The 18,091-nt window shown below is 44.2% G+C and overlaps 1 protein-coding gene across 4 annotated transcripts in view; it reads left to right on the top strand.

The window, feature by feature from the left end:
* Positions 1-18,091, top strand: part of CD34 (CD34 molecule) — a 35,427-nt gene that overhangs the window by 14,184 nt on the left and 3,152 nt on the right. For 2 of the 4 annotated variants that reach the window (XM_043999645.1, XM_043999648.1), the window contains exons 2-6: positions 543-764; positions 2,718-2,983; positions 5,643-5,723; positions 15,953-16,109; positions 16,368-16,420. In XM_043999645.1, coding sequence (XP_043855580.1) covers positions 543-764; positions 2,718-2,983; positions 5,643-5,723; positions 15,953-16,109; positions 16,368-16,420 — 779 coding nt within the window. The remainder of the gene's footprint in view (positions 1-542; positions 765-2,717; positions 2,984-5,642; positions 5,724-15,952; positions 16,110-16,367; positions 16,421-18,091) is intronic. The other 2 variants (XM_043999646.1, XM_043999647.1) reach the window with 2 other exon arrangements.

The raw sequence follows: 18,091 nt of genomic DNA, 5'->3' as shown, positions 1-18,091 counted from the left end.
ATTCAGAGGACTTGAATTTAAATTCTGCCTCAGACACTCACTACCTGTGGGACCTTGGGCATATCACCCTCCCCTGTGCCTCAGTTTCCTAATCTGTAAAATGAAGGGATTGGACTAGATGTCCTGGGTAGTTGGTTCCAGCTTTAGATTTCTGGTCCTATGAGCTAATAACCTATTATCCTTTAGCTTCCAACTTTGTATGATTCTACGTAGTGAGCTAAGAGAATAAGAGGCCTTAGAAAAAGTCCTTAGAAAAAACATCCTGGCTACTGAATGGAGGTTAGGACATTAGGTGAGCAGATTTTGCTGGTACACAGCTTTTTTTGTGTTTTTTGTTTATTTGGTTTTTTTTTTGTTGTTGGGGCAGTGAGGGTTGACTTGCCCAGGGTCACACAGCTAGTGGGTGTCTAGTGTCTGAGACTGTATTTTGAACTTGGGTCCTCCTGATTCCAGGGCCAGGGCTCTATCCTCCATGCCCCAAGCTGCCCCTTAGATAAACTTTCTCGAAGTCTAGAGATTCTGATTTCTGTTTCTTCCCAAAGCCCGAGAAGGAGCAGCAGGTGAGACGATGCCGACGCCACCTACGCCACTGACAACTCTAAAAGATGACTCTCTTCTTTCCCCCACTCCATGGAAGGGAAAAACAACTATAGAAACCGCTAGGAATACCAACCCTAGTCCAAGCCCTGGCCCCAGCGCCGGCCCCACTGACCAACAGAGCAGCTCAGCTCCAGGGAGTACACTGTTCACCACACCTAGCCCAGGTGAGGATATCTGGCCTGTTGGGATCCCCTCTCATGCTTCTATAAATCCCTTAGAAGAGAGCTACCACCCTTTCTTCTTCTGTACCATTCTAAGGCTAAATGGAAGCATCCAACCAATCAGAGCAATCGCAGTCGGAATCACAGTCCCTTAGATTAGGGGTGACAGACTCTGGCCCTGGCCACATGTATCCATAATATTCCTGAGTGCACCCAAAATCAGATCAGTTAATAAGTAAACAGTATTAAATGTCAGCTTGTGTCAGGCACTGTGCTAAGCACTGGGTATACAAAAAGAGGCAGAAGATAGTCCCTGCCCTCGGGGAGCTTACCATCTATTGGGGTAAAATGCAATTAGGACATATTTAACAAAATAAATAAAAATATATAAGAGGAGAGAAGGGAAAAAGCATTTATACAGCACATTGCAAATATTGAACTATAGCTTCATGAGTTAAGTATGTTATAAATATTGTTTCATTTGTGTTATGATCCTTACAACAACCCTGTAAGTAGGTGCTGTTATTTTTATAGAGTAAATGGTAGGTGTCCATTTTACGGGTGAGGAGATTGAGGCAAACAGGTTAAGTGACTTGTCCAAGGTCACACAGCTAGTGTCTGAGGCTGAATTTGAATTCAGATCTTCTTGACTCCAGGGCCAACCCTATCTACTGCACTATCTAGCTGCCTCAATAAAACATGGATAATATTACTATGTGGTTTTCTAAGTCAATATGAGTCCTTCAGGGATCCTTATTTTTGACTTACTAGCCCTTCTTTCTGTTTTAGTTTGACATCATCATCATAGATCATGTAGACAGTAGGGAATTTAGGATGCCCCAAAATAAATTATTAATCTGGTTCATCCTGTTCTGAACACTCTTCTACCAGACAGTACATTCAGAGACAAGGAGGAGAACTTTTAAAAAATTATTTAATTTTTCTCAATTTCATGTAAAAATACTTTTGAGTTCCAAATTTTTCTCCCACCCTCCCTTCCCTCCCAAAGCCAGTAAGCAATTTGATAAAAGTTATGCATTAGAATCCTCTTAAACATATTTCCACATTACTCAGAACAAAAGGAAAAAAGAGTAAGAAAAAAATAAACAACAATTAAAAGTTAAAATAGTATGCTTTGGTTTGCATTCAGACTCCATAGTTTTGTGGAGAGCATTTTCCACCATAAGTCTTTTGGCATTCTTAGATCACTGCATTGCTGAGAAGAGCCAAGTCCATCACAGTCGATCATCACAAAATATTGTTGATACTGTGTACAATGTTCTCTTGGTTCTGCTCATTTCACTCAGCATCAATTCATGTAAGTCTTTCCAGGTTTTCCTGAAATCTGCCTGCTTATCATTTCTTACAGCACAATAGTATTCCATTACATTCATATACCACAACTTGTTCAGCCTTTCCCCAATTGATGGGCATTCCCTCAATTTCCAATCTTTGCTACCACAAAAAGAGCAGCTATAAATGATTTTGTACATGTGGGTCCTTTTCCATGATCTGTTTGGGAAACACACTTAGTAGTGGTATTGTGAGAAGAACTCAAGTACAAATGACCTCTTATACCCCAAACTGGTCCGTTTAGTCTTGTAGTGGGGATCTTCCCCGGACCAGTTCAAATACACATGGTCATTCTTGGCTCAGGGGCTTTGAAAATGGCACCATGGTACCTTAGAATGACCTTGGTGGTCAGCAGTCTGTTATAGGTTGAAAATCCCAAGGGTATCTAAGAAAGCCTTTAGATTATCCATAAAAAGTACTGAAATGGGTTTGGGGCCAGCATAGCCCCTAAAGAAGAAATATTGAAGACAGGAAGGGAATAATTTACTTCTTATGCTCCCTGCCCTTTGGATCAGCATTATATTTCGGGATTATAATCAGAGTTTTTCTCTCTGTATGTGTATTGTGTGTGTATGTGTGTCCATGTGGCTTAATCCATGCAAGAAACCTTAGAGCCTACAACTCTGAGCCCCATATCTACCTCTGAAGTCCACCTAAGCCCTGGAACTGTGAACTCCTCTGCCCCAAGTGAGAGTCTCCCAGTCACCATGGTGCCCACCAACTTGACAACAACCATTTTCTCTTCGGCGGAGGAGGTGGTAACGACCAGGGTGCCTGAGACCACATCAAGTCCACTCTCCAATGGTACTGACCTCACAACCAGGACTACAGAACCATCACTGACTACTGTGGCCCTAGCCATAATTGAGGTAGGTGAAATCAATCAATCAATCAATCAATCAATAATCAATCCATCCATCAATCAGCAAGCATCTGTTAAGTACTTATTGTTCTCCAGGCACTGAACGGAAACCCTGGGGATACAAAGACGAAAGTGAAACAGAAAGTACTCTCAAAAAACTTACATCTTAATAGGGAAAAAATACGTATTGCACTGTGACCCAAAAGTCTCAGTGCAGGTTTAAGCTTTAATAGCTTTAAAAGTTATTATTATTAAGCTATTACAGCTGCACTAAGAATTTTGGGATACCGCATGTGTACAAAATTAATACAAGGTAGCTTGTGAGAGAGTTGACTAGCACCTGGATGGGGGTAGAATCAAGAAAGGCTTCATGAAAAAGGTGGCATTTGAGCAGAATGTTGAAGAAAATATGTATTTCCTAGAGATGGAGGAAAGGAGGGAATGAATTCCAGGTATGCAGTCAGTGATCATGAGTACTTTCTATATGTTGGGTATTGTGCTAGGTGCTGGGAATGCAAAGACAAAAATCAACCAGCTCCTGCTCTCAAAGAAAGGTAGGTTGGAACCAGATAGTTAAGGGCTGAAACCAAAGAACCCCTTTATATTTGATCCTGGTGGTAATAGGGAGCCATTGAAGACTCTTGACAGATGTGGTTGCACATATATGCTTTAGAAATATCAGTTTGGCATTTGGGCTTTTGAGAGTGAGAGCCTATATGGAGAGAGACTTGATTCAGAGGCTACTTCAATAATTCGAGAAAGGTGTGATAGGAGGCTGAACTAATTTGGGTTGGGGTGTGATAATAGAAAATGAAAGATATTGTGGAAGTAGAATTGAGAAGACTTGGCACCTGATTGGATATGGGAAGGGGGAGTTAGGGAGAATAAAGAATCAATAAGGATATATTAAGTGCCTACTGTATGCCAGGCACTGTGCTTGGGGATTTGATGATAAAACTGAGACCATCTCTACCCTTGTTCTATTGGGTAGTTCAGTCAGGGGATGGAGAGAGATTAGGAAATGCAAGAAAGAATCACCAGGAGAGAAAATAGGGTGCAAACCCTCTTTGTACCAAGAGCCAGTCTGATCCAGTCCATATAGAAGTCAATAATCCCCAGATGAGAAGAGCATAGTGCTAGAGCCTTGAGTATCAGGCTCCACTTCTGGACAGTGGAACCCAGAACTGCTTTATTAGGAGAAGAGACAGAACTGACCTTTTGAGAGCTTGATTTGGCCAGGTCAGCATTCATCGGCTCATAGAGCTACAACAGACCTTAGGAATTACAGAGTTCAACCCCTTCATCTTTTAGATGAAGCAGCTGAGGACTAAAGAGGTCAAGAGATTTTTCCCAAGATGACCCATGTAGTTGGCGGCAGAGTTGGGATTTTAACCAAGATCCTTTGACTGTGAGTCCATGGTGCTTTGCTATGCAATATCATGGCTGCAGGGTCAGCTAGATGGCACAGTGGATAAAGCACCAGCCCTGGGATTCAGGAGGACATGAGTTCAAATCCGTTCTCAGACACTAGATACTTACTAGCTGTATGATCCTGGACAAGTCACTTAACCCTCATTGCCCCACCAAAAAAAAAAAATCATGGCTGCTCAGAGCACTTAGGGGCTCAGTGGAGAAAGTCTCCCCAGTGAACCTGACCACCTCCTTTTCACTTTCATAGATTTCAAAGCTATCATGGGAACTTTTACAAACTCATGCCGCTAACAGGCTGGGATGTACATGGGCACACTTGAGGCTCAGGGTTAAGTGACTTGCCTCATCACACAGCAGAACAAGGTATAAAACCCATTCTCCCAACCCCCTTTGTCATGATCTGTGAGGCTTCTTCCTGCTATGAGGTTCTGCTATTTCTGCTTTGAGAAATCAATGGAAGCCCTGTAAGAGGCTTCCTCAGGCTAATTCCCAGATGCCCAGGACCAGTGGTATTCTTTCTGGTCTAGGCCAAGTTGTGGTAGAGGCAGAGGTGATGCTGGGAATGGGGCTGATTTGGGGGCCTAAGTTCAGTTTGATCTTGAGCTTCAGAGTCTATGGCTGCCACTAATAAGTGGTAACACTTGAAGGGTTAAGAAACCTTGCATGGTGGGAGAGAATTTAATAAATGCTTGTTGATTGGTTGACTGAGAACTGGAATAGGAATCTGAGAAGTCCTTGAAAGGAGGTGTGACATCCTTACAATCCCTCTTGGTTGTGGGATGGGGTCTTTTCTAGTTTATCAGGGGTTCTGTTATGCAAGGATGCCACTTGGCTAAAGATGGCAGATGGTCTCTTGCTTTCAGGCCTAAATCAGTAGAGATAACCTTGATTATCTAATGGGATTAAGGTGCTGGGGACAGTGGAGTAGAGAGCAACAGATAATCAATTATTATGGATAACTAAAAAAATAAAATTTAATTTGAAGGTTCACTGCTATCAGGTTTTTGTTTTTGTTTTTTGCGGAGCAGTGGGGGTTAAGTGACTTGCCCAGGGTCACACAGCTAGTAAGTGTCAAGTGTCTGAGGCCGGATTTGAACTCAGGTACTCCTGACTCCAGAGCCGATGCTTTATCCACTGCGCCACCTAGCTGCCCCCTGCTATCAGATTTTTGAAGAGGGATGGATAAGAGGAGGGAGGTCAGGCACACTGACTTTTTTGTTTGTTTTGCTCCCCAGAAACACATCAAATGCTTAAAAATCAAACAAGTACAAGCATCGAAGGGCATCTGCTTGAAGTTGAATGAGACCTACAGTTGTGTAAGTTTTACCCTATCCCAGTCTCTTTTCGGTCCTCCTTTGTTCCAACTAAAAGTCAAAGGTTGGGTCCTAAGCCCCCATCAACACTCTCAAGGCAGAAGGTTACACCGGGGGCTTAGGCATTGGAGGCCAGGCCACACTGGTTTGTGGCTTCTGACACAGTGTAGGGTTGCCATCTGGTGGCACAATTTTCACTTTGATTCATTTGTTAGAATTCCTTCCACACTTGACCAATTCACCTCCCTAAAACTTCAAAGATAATTTTCCATCCAGAGAAAAAACGAGTTAATGATCAGAGAATTTAGGGAGGCAACAAGTCTAACAGAAAGAATATATGGATTGAGAATCAAGGGATCTGGCTTCTAGTCCCAGCAAGGTCTACCTTCTGGGTGGCCAAACCATCGATTTGCCAACTGGTTCCATTAACCAGTTGACTGGTTGAAATAAGATCCTAGATATGGCCAACCCTTTGGAAAAGGTTGGTGTATCCTATACCAAGGTGAGCTATTGTTAGTTTTCCCAGGGTCTGTGATAAAGTCACATTTCTGTTGCAGCTTAAAGATTTACCGAGTACTTTTCCCTGACAATAACCCTTAGAGGTAGTAGGCAGTATACATATTCCTGTCTTTATTCTGCTGAGAAAATTGAGAAAAGAGAAGTTTCAGAGTTTGCCCTAGGCTGCTTCATTCCCTGAGTTGAGGGTAGACCTCACCTCTAGCCAGCAGCCTTCCCAGGTACCCGGATACCCCAAGCTGCCTTTCTCATTCAGATTTCTTTAACGGCAGTCATCAAGCAGTCATTCAATCATTAAATGCCTGCTTTGTTCCAGGTTCCCTGACTAAAGTAAAACAGTCTCTGGAGAAGCTTGTAGGTAGAGGCCATTTGTGTAGCTGTGTTTCTGGAATCACATAGCTAGGGTGGTTTCCTCCTGCCTATTCTCCCACGATATCTGTCCAGGCCTCAGGAGAGGATGTTTATTCCAGGCATCCGGAGGATCATTGTGCTTTTGTTTAAGATCTACCTGCCGGGAGGGCCCAAAGTCTTCATTGTTGCTGGATTCTCCGGGTAGAGAGGCTGAATGCTGTTGTTTTCTTGGATCGGGGCCTAAAGAATGGGTGTTCAGCTCACTGTTGTGTTAAGGTCTAGGCCGGACACCAAAAGCAAACAAAAAACCTTGTGCAGAATGCTTATTTATCCTGGAGAAAAGACAGAAAAGTTAGACACAGAGTGGTCCCTGCCTTCCAAGAACTCACAACCCAGCAGAGGGACAGGTAAGACATTGACAGGGTTAACTGGAAGTCATGAGTTATAATGATTGGAAGTTAAGAATGAGAAACCTCACCTCCAGGCCTCACTTCCCATCTCTTGCCTTGATGCATCATTGTGGCTGGGGAGGTGATCTTGAACTATAGAGTAAAAGTTCTGGAGGGAGCAGCCAAGCCCAGAGTGTTCCAAGAGCCAATTGGAAGACTCGGGGCCACAGGTCTTTTTCCCAGGACCATCCTAGTTAGGTATGGAGAGGCCTAGCTCTCCAAAGGTAACCTCCTTCTGGTGATTTTTGACCACAGCAGTTCATAAAATGATAGATTTATAGAGCCAGAAAGCCTCTGAATTCAGCCTCTGCAACTGGGAAGGTGCCATGTGTTCTGCATTGGCCTACCTGTATGTCACGGTCCATTTCTGGAACTAAAAGGGCTTTCCAGGAGAATCAGATAAGCCAGTCAATGCTGAAAACACTTTTTTTTCCCTTTTGGACAATCATTGTAGGGAGTTCTCGGTATCAAAGTAGATCAACACCATCCATGTAGTACATAGACTTTGAGAGTGGCTTGGGGGTTAGGAGAGGTGGTATTGAGAGGTCCAATGATTTGCCTGGGGTCACATCTCTAGAATAAGTCAGAGGCATGTGGTAAAATATGAAAGTTTTTAACAGTCGGTTAGGATAAGTGAAAGACGCCAGTTTTTCAGGGACCACCCTTTTGGGGAGGAGATGAGCGGTCTGCCTGCTGCGCATGTCGGACTGCCTGCCGGGTGCAGTCCGCCTGCTGCGCATGTCAGACTGCCTGCCGGGTGCAGTGCGCCTGCTGCGCATGTCAGACTGCCTGCCGGGTTTTTTTTTGACTTCCGGGGTGGAGAGAACGGGAGTAGCCTTTTTTTTTGCCGGCTTGGCGGGACTCCGGGCGGCGCGGCACAGACGGTCTGACTCACTCCAAAGGTGGCCTAAATCGGTTTGGTGAGTTTTTATAAGGAATATAGACAGCCTAGATTTAAGACGATTTGTACTGTATTTCTGTTTTCCTATCCTTCTAATCAACAACACCTTATATACAATAAAGGCTCTATCTAGAAAACCAGAAGCTTCTTCCATTTACTAGTCTGGGAGATGAATTAAGGGAAGGGTTAAGTAGGGGAGATTTATGATCTAATATCCAATTTTAAATCTCACAGGCAGGACTTGAATTAAGAACCTTATGGACAGGGGTTTGCTAGTAAATATTTAATAACCAGCTTTCAAAAAAATGTTTCCATAATATCCTTTTTTTTTTTTTTTTTTGGCGAGGCAATTGGGGTTAAGTGACTTGCCTAGGGTCACACAGCTAGTAAGTGTTGTGTCTGAGGTCGGATTTGAACTCAGGTCCTCCTGACTCCAGGACCAGTGCTCTATCCACTGTGCCACCTAGCTGCCCCCATAATATCCTTTTAAAACTGCGTTATTATTTTCTCCAGCATTTTCTAAAAGATAATCAGCAAGACAATAAATAAAGCACTGATTTATAATGTTTGTGGGTTTCTGGGATGTAAACACAATGAAAATTTAACAATCAGGAGCTGGTTGGAGCTGGTTGCAGCACACCCCTTCATTGAGTGCCGAAGGCAACTTTCTTTCCTTTATGCCAAGCTGGATCTCTATTGAAAACAATAGGCTCATTTATTTTGTATGTTTAAGGAAAGGCTAAATTGGAGACACTGGAAAGAATAGGGGAGGCGGTGGGCAGTCACTAGGAGGGGGAGCATTGGGGCATCCCAAACACTGATCTCAAGGCCTGAGACTGATACACCCAAAGCAAGACCGAGAGAGAGCACAGATTCAGAGCTGGAAGTGATTCCCAAAGCTAGCTAGGCCAACCCCTCTGTTGTTTTATGGAAGGAAACCACGGCTGAAAAATTAAATGATTTGCCCCATGTAACACAGGTGGGAAGTATCAGAGGCAGGATTTACACCTAAGTCTTGCTGGAGACCCTCTGTCCAATCTGCCTCTAAACAGAGAAGAGATACAATTAGAAAATGTCTTCAAGGGGGCAGCTAGGTGGCGCAGTGGATAGAGCACTGGCCCTGGATTCAGGAGTACCTGAGTTCAAATCTGATCTCAGACACTTGACACTTACTAGCTGTGTGACCCTGGGCAAGTCATTTAACCCCCATTGCCCCACAAAAAAAAAAAAAAAAAAGAAAATGTCTCCAGGGAGCCTTAGGCATAATGGTCTCTGGGAGGAGGGAGACTGTGATGGTCTTGTTCAGACCCCAGGACCTTGGCTATGACATGTGGTCATATCAGGAGGTCTTTCTGAGAGACTCTGAGAGCTGAGGCCCCTCAGGCAGCTCCTGGGGTCAGGGGAGCTTATTGAAGCAGAGCAGCTCTCTGGAGAAGGAAGGGTCACACTGAGGTGAATCTGAATGGGTTTCCACATCCAAGGTCACTGGCACCAATTAGTTAGGGGCTCTGGAGAATGGTAAGGACCGAAGGGGGACACAGATAGGAGAAAGTGGTCAGGGCCATTGGCAGCTTATTGGACAGAGGAAGAGCAGGCCTAAAATAACAGAGGTTTCCCCAAACTTCACTGCTCCAGTGAAAAGATGGATCTTTTGAAGATGAACGAGAGATGTGCATAAGATGGAGCCAAGTACCATTAAAAAAAAAATCAGACAAGAGAAGAGAGAACTTAAGATTGCGTGTGCTGGAGACAGCTCTAATCAATCAGGAGAGCTGGTTGTTAAATACCCAGAAACATTTTCACTGTGCCAGGGCATGATTTATTGTTTTGTTGATTGTCTAGACTTAAGAAAGTTATGGAAAAAATAATGCAGATTAAACTTGTGTGTTAAGTGTACATCTACTCCCCACCCCCCGCCCCACCCTAGCCCAAGTCAGTTGTTATATTTATCAGCCCAACAATGGGGGACAAGGAGGAATTGGGGAAGACTTGGTAGAGGAGATGGTATTTCAGTCTGGCCTTCAGTTCTATGTGACAGACATATATTTAGCATCCATGTGTTGGGCACTGAGCTGAATCCTGGGAGTACAAGGATGAATGTCACATGCCTAGCTTTCAAAGAGTTTCAGTCTAAGATGGGGAGGAAGTAGGGTAAGGACAGGTACACAGATAATTCAGAACCTACATGTATAACCTTAGGTGAGTCATTTAATCTCACTGTGTCTCCAAAATGTTACTGGCTTTGAATTTTATTTTTTAAATTAAAATCTATTTTCTTTCTCTCTCACCTTCATCCCCTTGCATGAAAAAACGACAAATTTCCCTCCATGGGCCATAAAATATGTCTAGGTGGCACACTAGATATAGAGCATTAGACCAGGAGACCCAAGTTCAAATTCAACCTCAGAGGCCTATGAACTGTGTGTTCTTGGATGAGTCACTTACTCTAATCTTGGTTTCCTTAGCTGTAAAAATGAGGCTAATAATACCACTTATCTCCCAGTGTTGTTTTGAGTTAGTTGACCAGCATCTAGGAATCTTTTCTTATACGCCACACACCGAGCTAAGTGCTAGGAATGTTTTGTTTTTTTTGGTTTGGGTGAGGCAATTGGGGTTAAGTGACTTGCCCAGGGTCACACAGCCAGTAAATGTTAAGTATCTGAGGCCCTATTTGAACTCAGGTCCTCCTGACTCAGGGCTGGTGCTCTATCCACTGCACCACCTAGCTGCCCCTTAAGTGCTAGAAATGTAAGCCGAAAGGAGGACAGCAGATACCCTCAGTTCTTATGTTCTAATAGAGGATTTTTTTTTACAGCATAACTGATGTAGAAATAGGTTCTGCTTGACTGTATCTATCTATTAATAGCTCTATCCATCTGTGTCTCTATCATCTCTCTGTTATTGTTTAGTTGTTTGCAGTCATGACCAACTCTTTGTGACCCCATCTGGGGTTTTCTGGGCAAAGATGGCGGAGTGTTTTGTCATTTCCTTCTCCAGCTCATTTCACAGATGAGGAAACTGAGGCAAACAGGGTGAAGCGACTTGCCCAGGCTCCTGTACCTGAAGGGGATGGGTAAAGGGTTAGGATGGGTTAGCATGCGGGTTGGCCCCAGACCATGCAGGATTTGAATCAATAAGACTGTGCATGAAAGAGAGATTGGAGTGAGATGGACTAGATGAGGAGGGGTGAGTGCCTGGGAATGGAGAAGAGGGTCCCACCCCTCTACTGAAGCCATTCTCTCTAAGATTCCCAATGAGCTCCTCATGGATAAATGTAATGGTTCTTGATCTTTCTTCAGCTTTTGAATCTTTTAACATCCTTCCTCCTCTTCCTGTGTACTCCCTTCAGCACCCATGACACTCTCTCCTTGTTCTCCTGCTGCCATCTCATTTTTTAAAAAATCTATCTTCACTTTCACTAACTCTTTTTTTAAATTATTTTTTTAATTTTTATTTTTGCGGGGCAGTGGGGGTTAAGTGACTTGCCCAGGGTCACACAACTACTAAGTGTCAAGTGTCTGAGGCTGGATTTGAACTCAGGTCCTCCTGAATCCAGGGCCGGTGCTTTATCCACTGCGCCAACTAGTGGCCCCTTTAGCACAGTTTTAACATCATTAAAGTCTACCTTTGGATTTTATTTCAAGCTTATTTTATCCCTATTTCACAGACGAGGAAACTGAGGCAGAAAGATTAAGTGACTTGCCTAGAGTCACATAGCTAGTAACTATCTGAGGCCAGATTTTTATCTGACTCTAGGTCTGCTGCTTTATCCATTATACTTCCTGGCTGAATTTCTTTACATCTCAGAGGCTTAAACTTGGAAGGGTGGTCAGGCATTTATTTAAAAAAATTTTTTTATTAAAGCTTAGCTTTAATAAGATTCAAACCACACTAAAACTTTTGGGACACCCTGTATTCTCTCTGCTTTATCTGTGTAAACATTGCATTCCTCAGTTGAATGAAAGTTCCTTATGGGTAGGCACTGGTTTCCATCTTGTTTTTGTACATCCAAGATCTAGCCCAGACTTGTTGAATTGAATTGAAGGGTAAATTGATACTTGACTGTAAAGGGCTTTGAATGCCAGTTTGAGGAACTGGGAGTATTATTTATTTATGGAGTAACGAAAGAGGCATCAGTGATCTGGAACAAGGGAGTGGCACGAGCAGAACTAAGCATTAGGAAGATTGCTGTGATGAAATCTTGATTCTTTTTTCTGATGAATGTCCTCCTCTTTCCCACCTCCTCCTATACCCTCCATTGAAAAAGCAAGAAAAATAAAACTCCTGTTGCCAACCTGTATAGGCAAACAAAATGGATTTTCTCATTGTCCGTGTTCCTCCCCACCCCCCAATATGTCTCGATGTGTGCTCTGAGCCCATCACCTCCCAACAATCAGGAGGAGAGCAGCATGAGCCCTTCTAACTGGGATTGATCATTGTGTTGATTAGAATCCCTGCGTGTTTCAAAGTCATTTGCCTTGACGGTCTTCTTGTTACTGTATAAATTGTTTTAGGAAGATGATTTGGACAGAGGCATGTAGAATGTATACATAGAATACCAGCACAGAGTAGGTGCTTAATATATGTCTATTGGCTGATGGATTCCAGCCAACATTTCTTTCCAAGGTGGGTCTTCCCTTGAGGTCATTGAACATAGACTGGGTGACCTGTGTGGGGAACCTATGCTCTTTTGCATTTTTTCAGGAGAAGAGGCACACATGCACCTGCCTATTCCTCACTCTTTAAGCCTCCAGGGATGTAAGGGAATTGAACCAGGAGGTGCTGTGGGTAGACCACCAGGCCTGGAGTCAGGCCTCAGATATTTGCTAGCTGTATGACTCTGGACGAGTCATTGAGCCTTGTTTGCCTCAGTTTCCTCATCTTCAAAATGGGGATAATTATAGCACCTACCTTTCAGGATTGTAGTAAGGCTCCAATGGGATAATATTTGTCAAGTGCTTAGCACAGTGTCTGGCATACAGTGGGCACTGTATAAATGTTAGCTATCTATCATCTAGCCCTGGGTTAGAAGCCCTGTGTTATTTTTGGTCAAGTCACCAACCTCTCTAGATTTTTGTTTTAGCTTTTCTTTAAAGAAGAACTGGCTGATCTTGGAGACACGTTCCTAGAGATCTTTAGGAGTGGGGAGGGAAGGAGAGAAGGGGCCTGCTTCTTTCATCTGCCCATCTAGCATGTGTTAAACAAGTGGCGTGGGGTAAAGAGTATAGAAGGTAAAGTCAGAGGACCTGGGTTCAAATCTCCACTCTGCCAGTTCAGACAGGTGTCACCTTGGGCAGGTTCTCTGGGAGCATTAGTTTGTTTATCTGAAGTTGAGGTGGGGGTGGGGGTTGGACTAAGTCCCCTTTGAAGGTCTCCTCCTGGCTCTGAATTTCCAAGCCCATTCTGCCCAATGACAAGCCCTCTTGCGGGTTCTTCCCAGGATGCTTTACAGAAGTTGGCAAGCTTTCCTCTTCTGGCATAATCCAGCGCTAGATTGTTTTCCCTCGGCCTCCCCTGACACCCAATCGAAAGAAGAGAATGGAGGCTGTGGCCGACCTTGACCTTGCTGTGTGCAGTAGCCAAGGCCTCTGGTGTTATGCAAAAGCAGCAGGAAAATACCCAGGCTCCAATTCCCAGCAGGGAGGAGCCCTTGGTGCCCAGCCCCCCCCCCTCTCACTGTGGTGGTGGAGGAGGAGGAGGAGCAGCAGCAGCAGCAGCAGCAGCAGCAGCAGACAACAGGAAGCTTGCTCCTCCACCCCAGCTCTGTCCCAACAGGAAAGTAGCCAGAGCTGCTTTGGCATTTCCTCCTCCCCCAACCGGACAGAGGAGAGAGCCCCAGTTTTGGTTCCTTTCCTGTGCAGGGGAGGCAAGGAGCTCATTCTGGACACAGGCTGCTTAAATCAACTCCAGGAGGTGGAGGGAAAGGGGACATGGTTGTCTGCAGCTGCTGTAACCACCAAAGCAACTCTCTTGTGATTACATATGTGTTAAGGATGGATAGATAAACAGATAATGGGATGGGTGGATGGATGGATAACAGATGGATAGATAAACAGATACATGGTTGGATAGATGCACACATACATGGACAGATAGGTAGATGCATGTATACATGATGGATAGATGCATGGATGGATAGATGCATGCATGGATGGATAGACACTTATATACATGGATAGATACATACATGGATGGATAGGTAGATAAATAGTATTAAGCACTTACTATTGCCAGGTACTGTGCTAAGCACTGGGAATATAAATCCAAGCAAAAAGAAAGATAGTGCCTGCCTTCAAGGAGCTTACATTCTAATATATAAAAGGGCCCTTCACAGTGGGAGCAAGGGGTAAAGCCATTGATTGGCCCACGGAGCAAGGTAGAAGAGCAGTGGGGAGGGGCTGTGAGCTGAGCAGGGTTTGACGTGAGCATAGCTGGCATGGAAGGGTAGTTCTTCAAATGGTGGTTCTTGGAGAATTGATGGTCAGTTTTCCACCCAGACTCATCTCCCCAGTAATAGTAGAGAGGGAAACTTATGGAAAGAACAACACAAAAGGTAGTATGCTCCAGTGGATAGGGGTCTGGACTTGGAATAAAGGAAAGCCTGGCTTCAAATCCTCTCTCTGATGTTTGTTGCCTGTGTAGTTTGGGGCATGTCACTTAACTTATCTGGGCCTCAGTTTCCTTTTCTGTAAAATAACACTTGACCATTGAGATCCCTCTCAGTTCTAGGTCTATAATTATTCCTTCTTGCTCTGCATCTCTGATTCTGTCCGTAGCTATTTTCTCTCAGTAGATTATAATCTCCTCGAGGGCAGGCACTGTCACAATTTCTGCCTTTGTTTCCCCAGTGCTGAATATAGTGTCCTGGCATACAGTAGCTGCTCAACAAATACTGTTGAATAGTTGCGTCATCTTTCTTCCCCCAGTGCCCTACATCCTTTGTCCCCAGCCTTGTAATTACTGTAACATCACAATAAATTATTTCTTTTGGAAAGATCTTTGCAGACATTAAGGTGCTAAATGAATATGAAAATGTCTTGGGTGCTATGACATTACAACAGCATCAACGTCCTGTACCCATGTACGTGGGCCATCTCCTGAGGACAGGGTTTCATTGTTGTCCATTGCCACCCTTGCTAACCTTCTGGTAAGCAAGGTTCTGGTGCCTGGTAACCCAATACTTCACCCCGGTCATCAGTGAGGTTTAAAATGCAAAGTCATTGGATGTGTTTTCTCAGGTGTGAGTCTCAGCCCTTCTCACAAGCTGGAAGTTGAATACAGAGACTTCTCCGCACTTTGGAGAAAGGATAATATTGTGGTTTTAACTGGAGTGGTTGCTTGAGAACAGGGGAGCAGCTTCCATGGGAGGCCGCCTCATGTGCACTGAAGGAGGCTAATTCCTGGAACCTGCTCCCAACACACACATGATGTCACATCATCCATCTTTCTTGTGTTTTTCCAGGAGGATGTCAAAAATGTTTTATGAGTGCATTGTTGGTTTTTGTTGTTGTTGTTTGTTTGTTTTGTTTTTGTTTTTTGTTTTGTTTTTGCAGGGCAATGTGGGTTAAGTGATTTGCCCAGGGTCACACAGCTAGTAAGTGTCAAGTGTCTGAGGCCAGATTTGAACTCAGGTACTCCTGAATCCAGGAGGGCCAGTGCTCTATCTATTGTGCCACCTAGCTGCTTCCATGTTGTTGTTGTTTTTAAAATTTATAAATAGTCACTTTTTGGTCACCTTCCTCAAATAGTTCATCCAGGATGACCAACACACTGACCTTGTCTGATAACATATTTACCTTTTGCCCCCATACATACATACAGTAAACATGCATGTGCACACACACACCCACACACATGCACACACGGGTATACACCTGATATAAAGAAGAGGGAAGCATGTTTTGTTATCTCTTTTTAGTGACCAAGATTTTGGTCATCGTTATTACTTTTAGTTTGACTTCCTTCAAGTATTCTTTTTTGTTATTTTACTGTCCTTATTGTGTCTTCTTGTCCAGGAGGATTTTAAAAAGGCGCAGGGAGATAACCTAACCGAGGTGGTGTGTGAGCCCAAGGTGTCTGAGTCAAAGGCTGGGCCCCAGGACTGCTCCCTGATCCTGGCTCAATCTGAAGTAAATCCAAGCTGCCTGATCTTGGTTCTGGATTCAAAAGGTGGTGAGTGGTGGGCCTGTTTAGGGCTCAGACAGGTGGGGGGTGTGGGAGACAAGGGATGGTTCTGGGGGTAGAGTGGGCTCTAAACCTTCCAGCTTCCCCAGTGCTTAAGAGAGGGGCTCTCTCTGTCTGACTCCACTGAGGCTTAGAGAGACTGGGACTTGAAATTCTCCCAAAATGTAACAGTAGGGCAAGGGAGGTGTAGAACAGGGTAAACCAGGACAGATTCCCAAATGTACTAACTTCTGTTCCTGATTCCAGACATTTCTCACATGCTTCAAGTCATGAACAACCACAAGTCTAACCTGGAAAAGGTAAGGCCTTTGAAGTGATCTTTGAGCCCTGGGGCTCAGGGCTATTGTCAGAAGAAGTAAAAGGCTTCTCTAGACCCTCCTTCCCACTTTCCCCTGCCCTTCCTCCAGTCAGGGAAACCCTAGTTGCTCTTCTCTTCTTGAACTATTTCCATCCAAAGTCTCAATCCCCCTCTGAGTCTGAGCCAAATCTCAGCTACCTTGTCAAGGGAAGAGAAGTAGAGGCTGTTACCAAGAGATGGATCTGTGGGGGCATCTGGAAGAGAAAGTCCAGAAGGCTAAGAGACTGGGGACAACCCCAGAGGGGGTGGGAAGAGGAGAGAAGGGAAGATGCCATAAGCAAGTCTAATAAAAATGATAATAACTTGCATTTTTATGTGGTTATGAAGTCCTTTGACATCCATTTTCATTGGCTTCTTTGGTGGAGTACATTGATTACAGAGGTGATAGGGTTGAGAGTCAGAAGGGATCTCAGAGCTCACTTGACCAATCCCCTCATTTAACAGGTAAGTAAAATGAGTCCCAGAGAAGTGAATTAGCTTACCTAAGGACCCATAAGGGCAGCTAGGTGGCACAGTGGATGGAGCATTGGGCCCGAACTCAGGAAGATGCTTCCTTGAGTTCAAATCCAGCCTCAGGCACTGACTAGCTGTGTGACCCTGGGCAAGTCACTTCACCCTGTCTGCCTCAGTTTCCTCATCTATAAAATGAACTAGAGAAGGAAATGGCAAACCATTCCAGTATATTTGTCAAGAAAACCCCAGGGCAGCTAGATGGTGCAGTGGATAAAGCACCGGCCCTGGATTCAGGAGGCCCTGAGTTCAAATATGGCCTCAGACACTTGACACTCACTAGCTGTGTGACCTTGGACAAGTCACTTAACCCTCATTGCACGCAAAAAAAAAGAAAAGAAAACCCCAAATGGGGTCACAGAGTCAGACACGACTGAAATGATACAACAATGAAAAGGGCCCACATCTGTAAGTTGTTAAGTGCTGGGATGACCTAGCTCCTCCTTAGGCAGCATGAGGCAGTGAAAAGAGCCCTGGTTCTGAGGCAAAGGACCAAGGTTCAAATCTTACCTCCTCAATGGGGGTAATTTGAATTTGAAACTTAAAATAAATTTTAAATGTTTTAAAAACCAAATCCTACCTCTGATGTGTCCCTGTGGGTAACTGAAATCAGGTTACTAAACCTTACGGAGCCTCCATTCACTCACCTAGAGTATAGACTCTGGTCCCTCCCAGCTTTCCATTGATGAGCCAGATGATTATCTAAATCCAGTGTTCTTTTAGGTGTGCTGGGCCTGAAGGTATTTACAGCATTCTTTTCTGGTCTGGAAACTGTCATTTCACCAGGTTAGAGCACTCTTTATTGAAGAACCTACTCTATCAATGTAGATAAGTCAGTCGGTCAGTCAGCAACCATTTAGAAGTGACTGCGACTGTTACATGCCCAATATCATGCTAGGGGCTGAGGATACAAGAGGCAAAACTTTGACCCCTTCCCTTAAGGAGCTCCCATTCTGTGGGGGTGGGGGGAGATAACACGATAACAGCCATGTGTATTCAAGATTTGTACTGTGTAAATCAGATGTCATGTCACAGGGCACTAGCAGTACTGTAAAATTTGTGGTCTAAAAGAATTGTCTGGAGACACTGGAGAGGTATAGTT

This window comes from Dromiciops gliroides, chromosome 4, assembly GCF_019393635.1.
Source record: "Dromiciops gliroides isolate mDroGli1 chromosome 4, mDroGli1.pri, whole genome shotgun sequence".
Taxonomy (NCBI): domain Eukaryota; kingdom Metazoa; phylum Chordata; class Mammalia; order Microbiotheria; family Microbiotheriidae; genus Dromiciops; species Dromiciops gliroides.
Note: the sequence above shows the minus strand (reverse complement) of the source record. Positions and strands in the feature narration are given on the sequence as shown.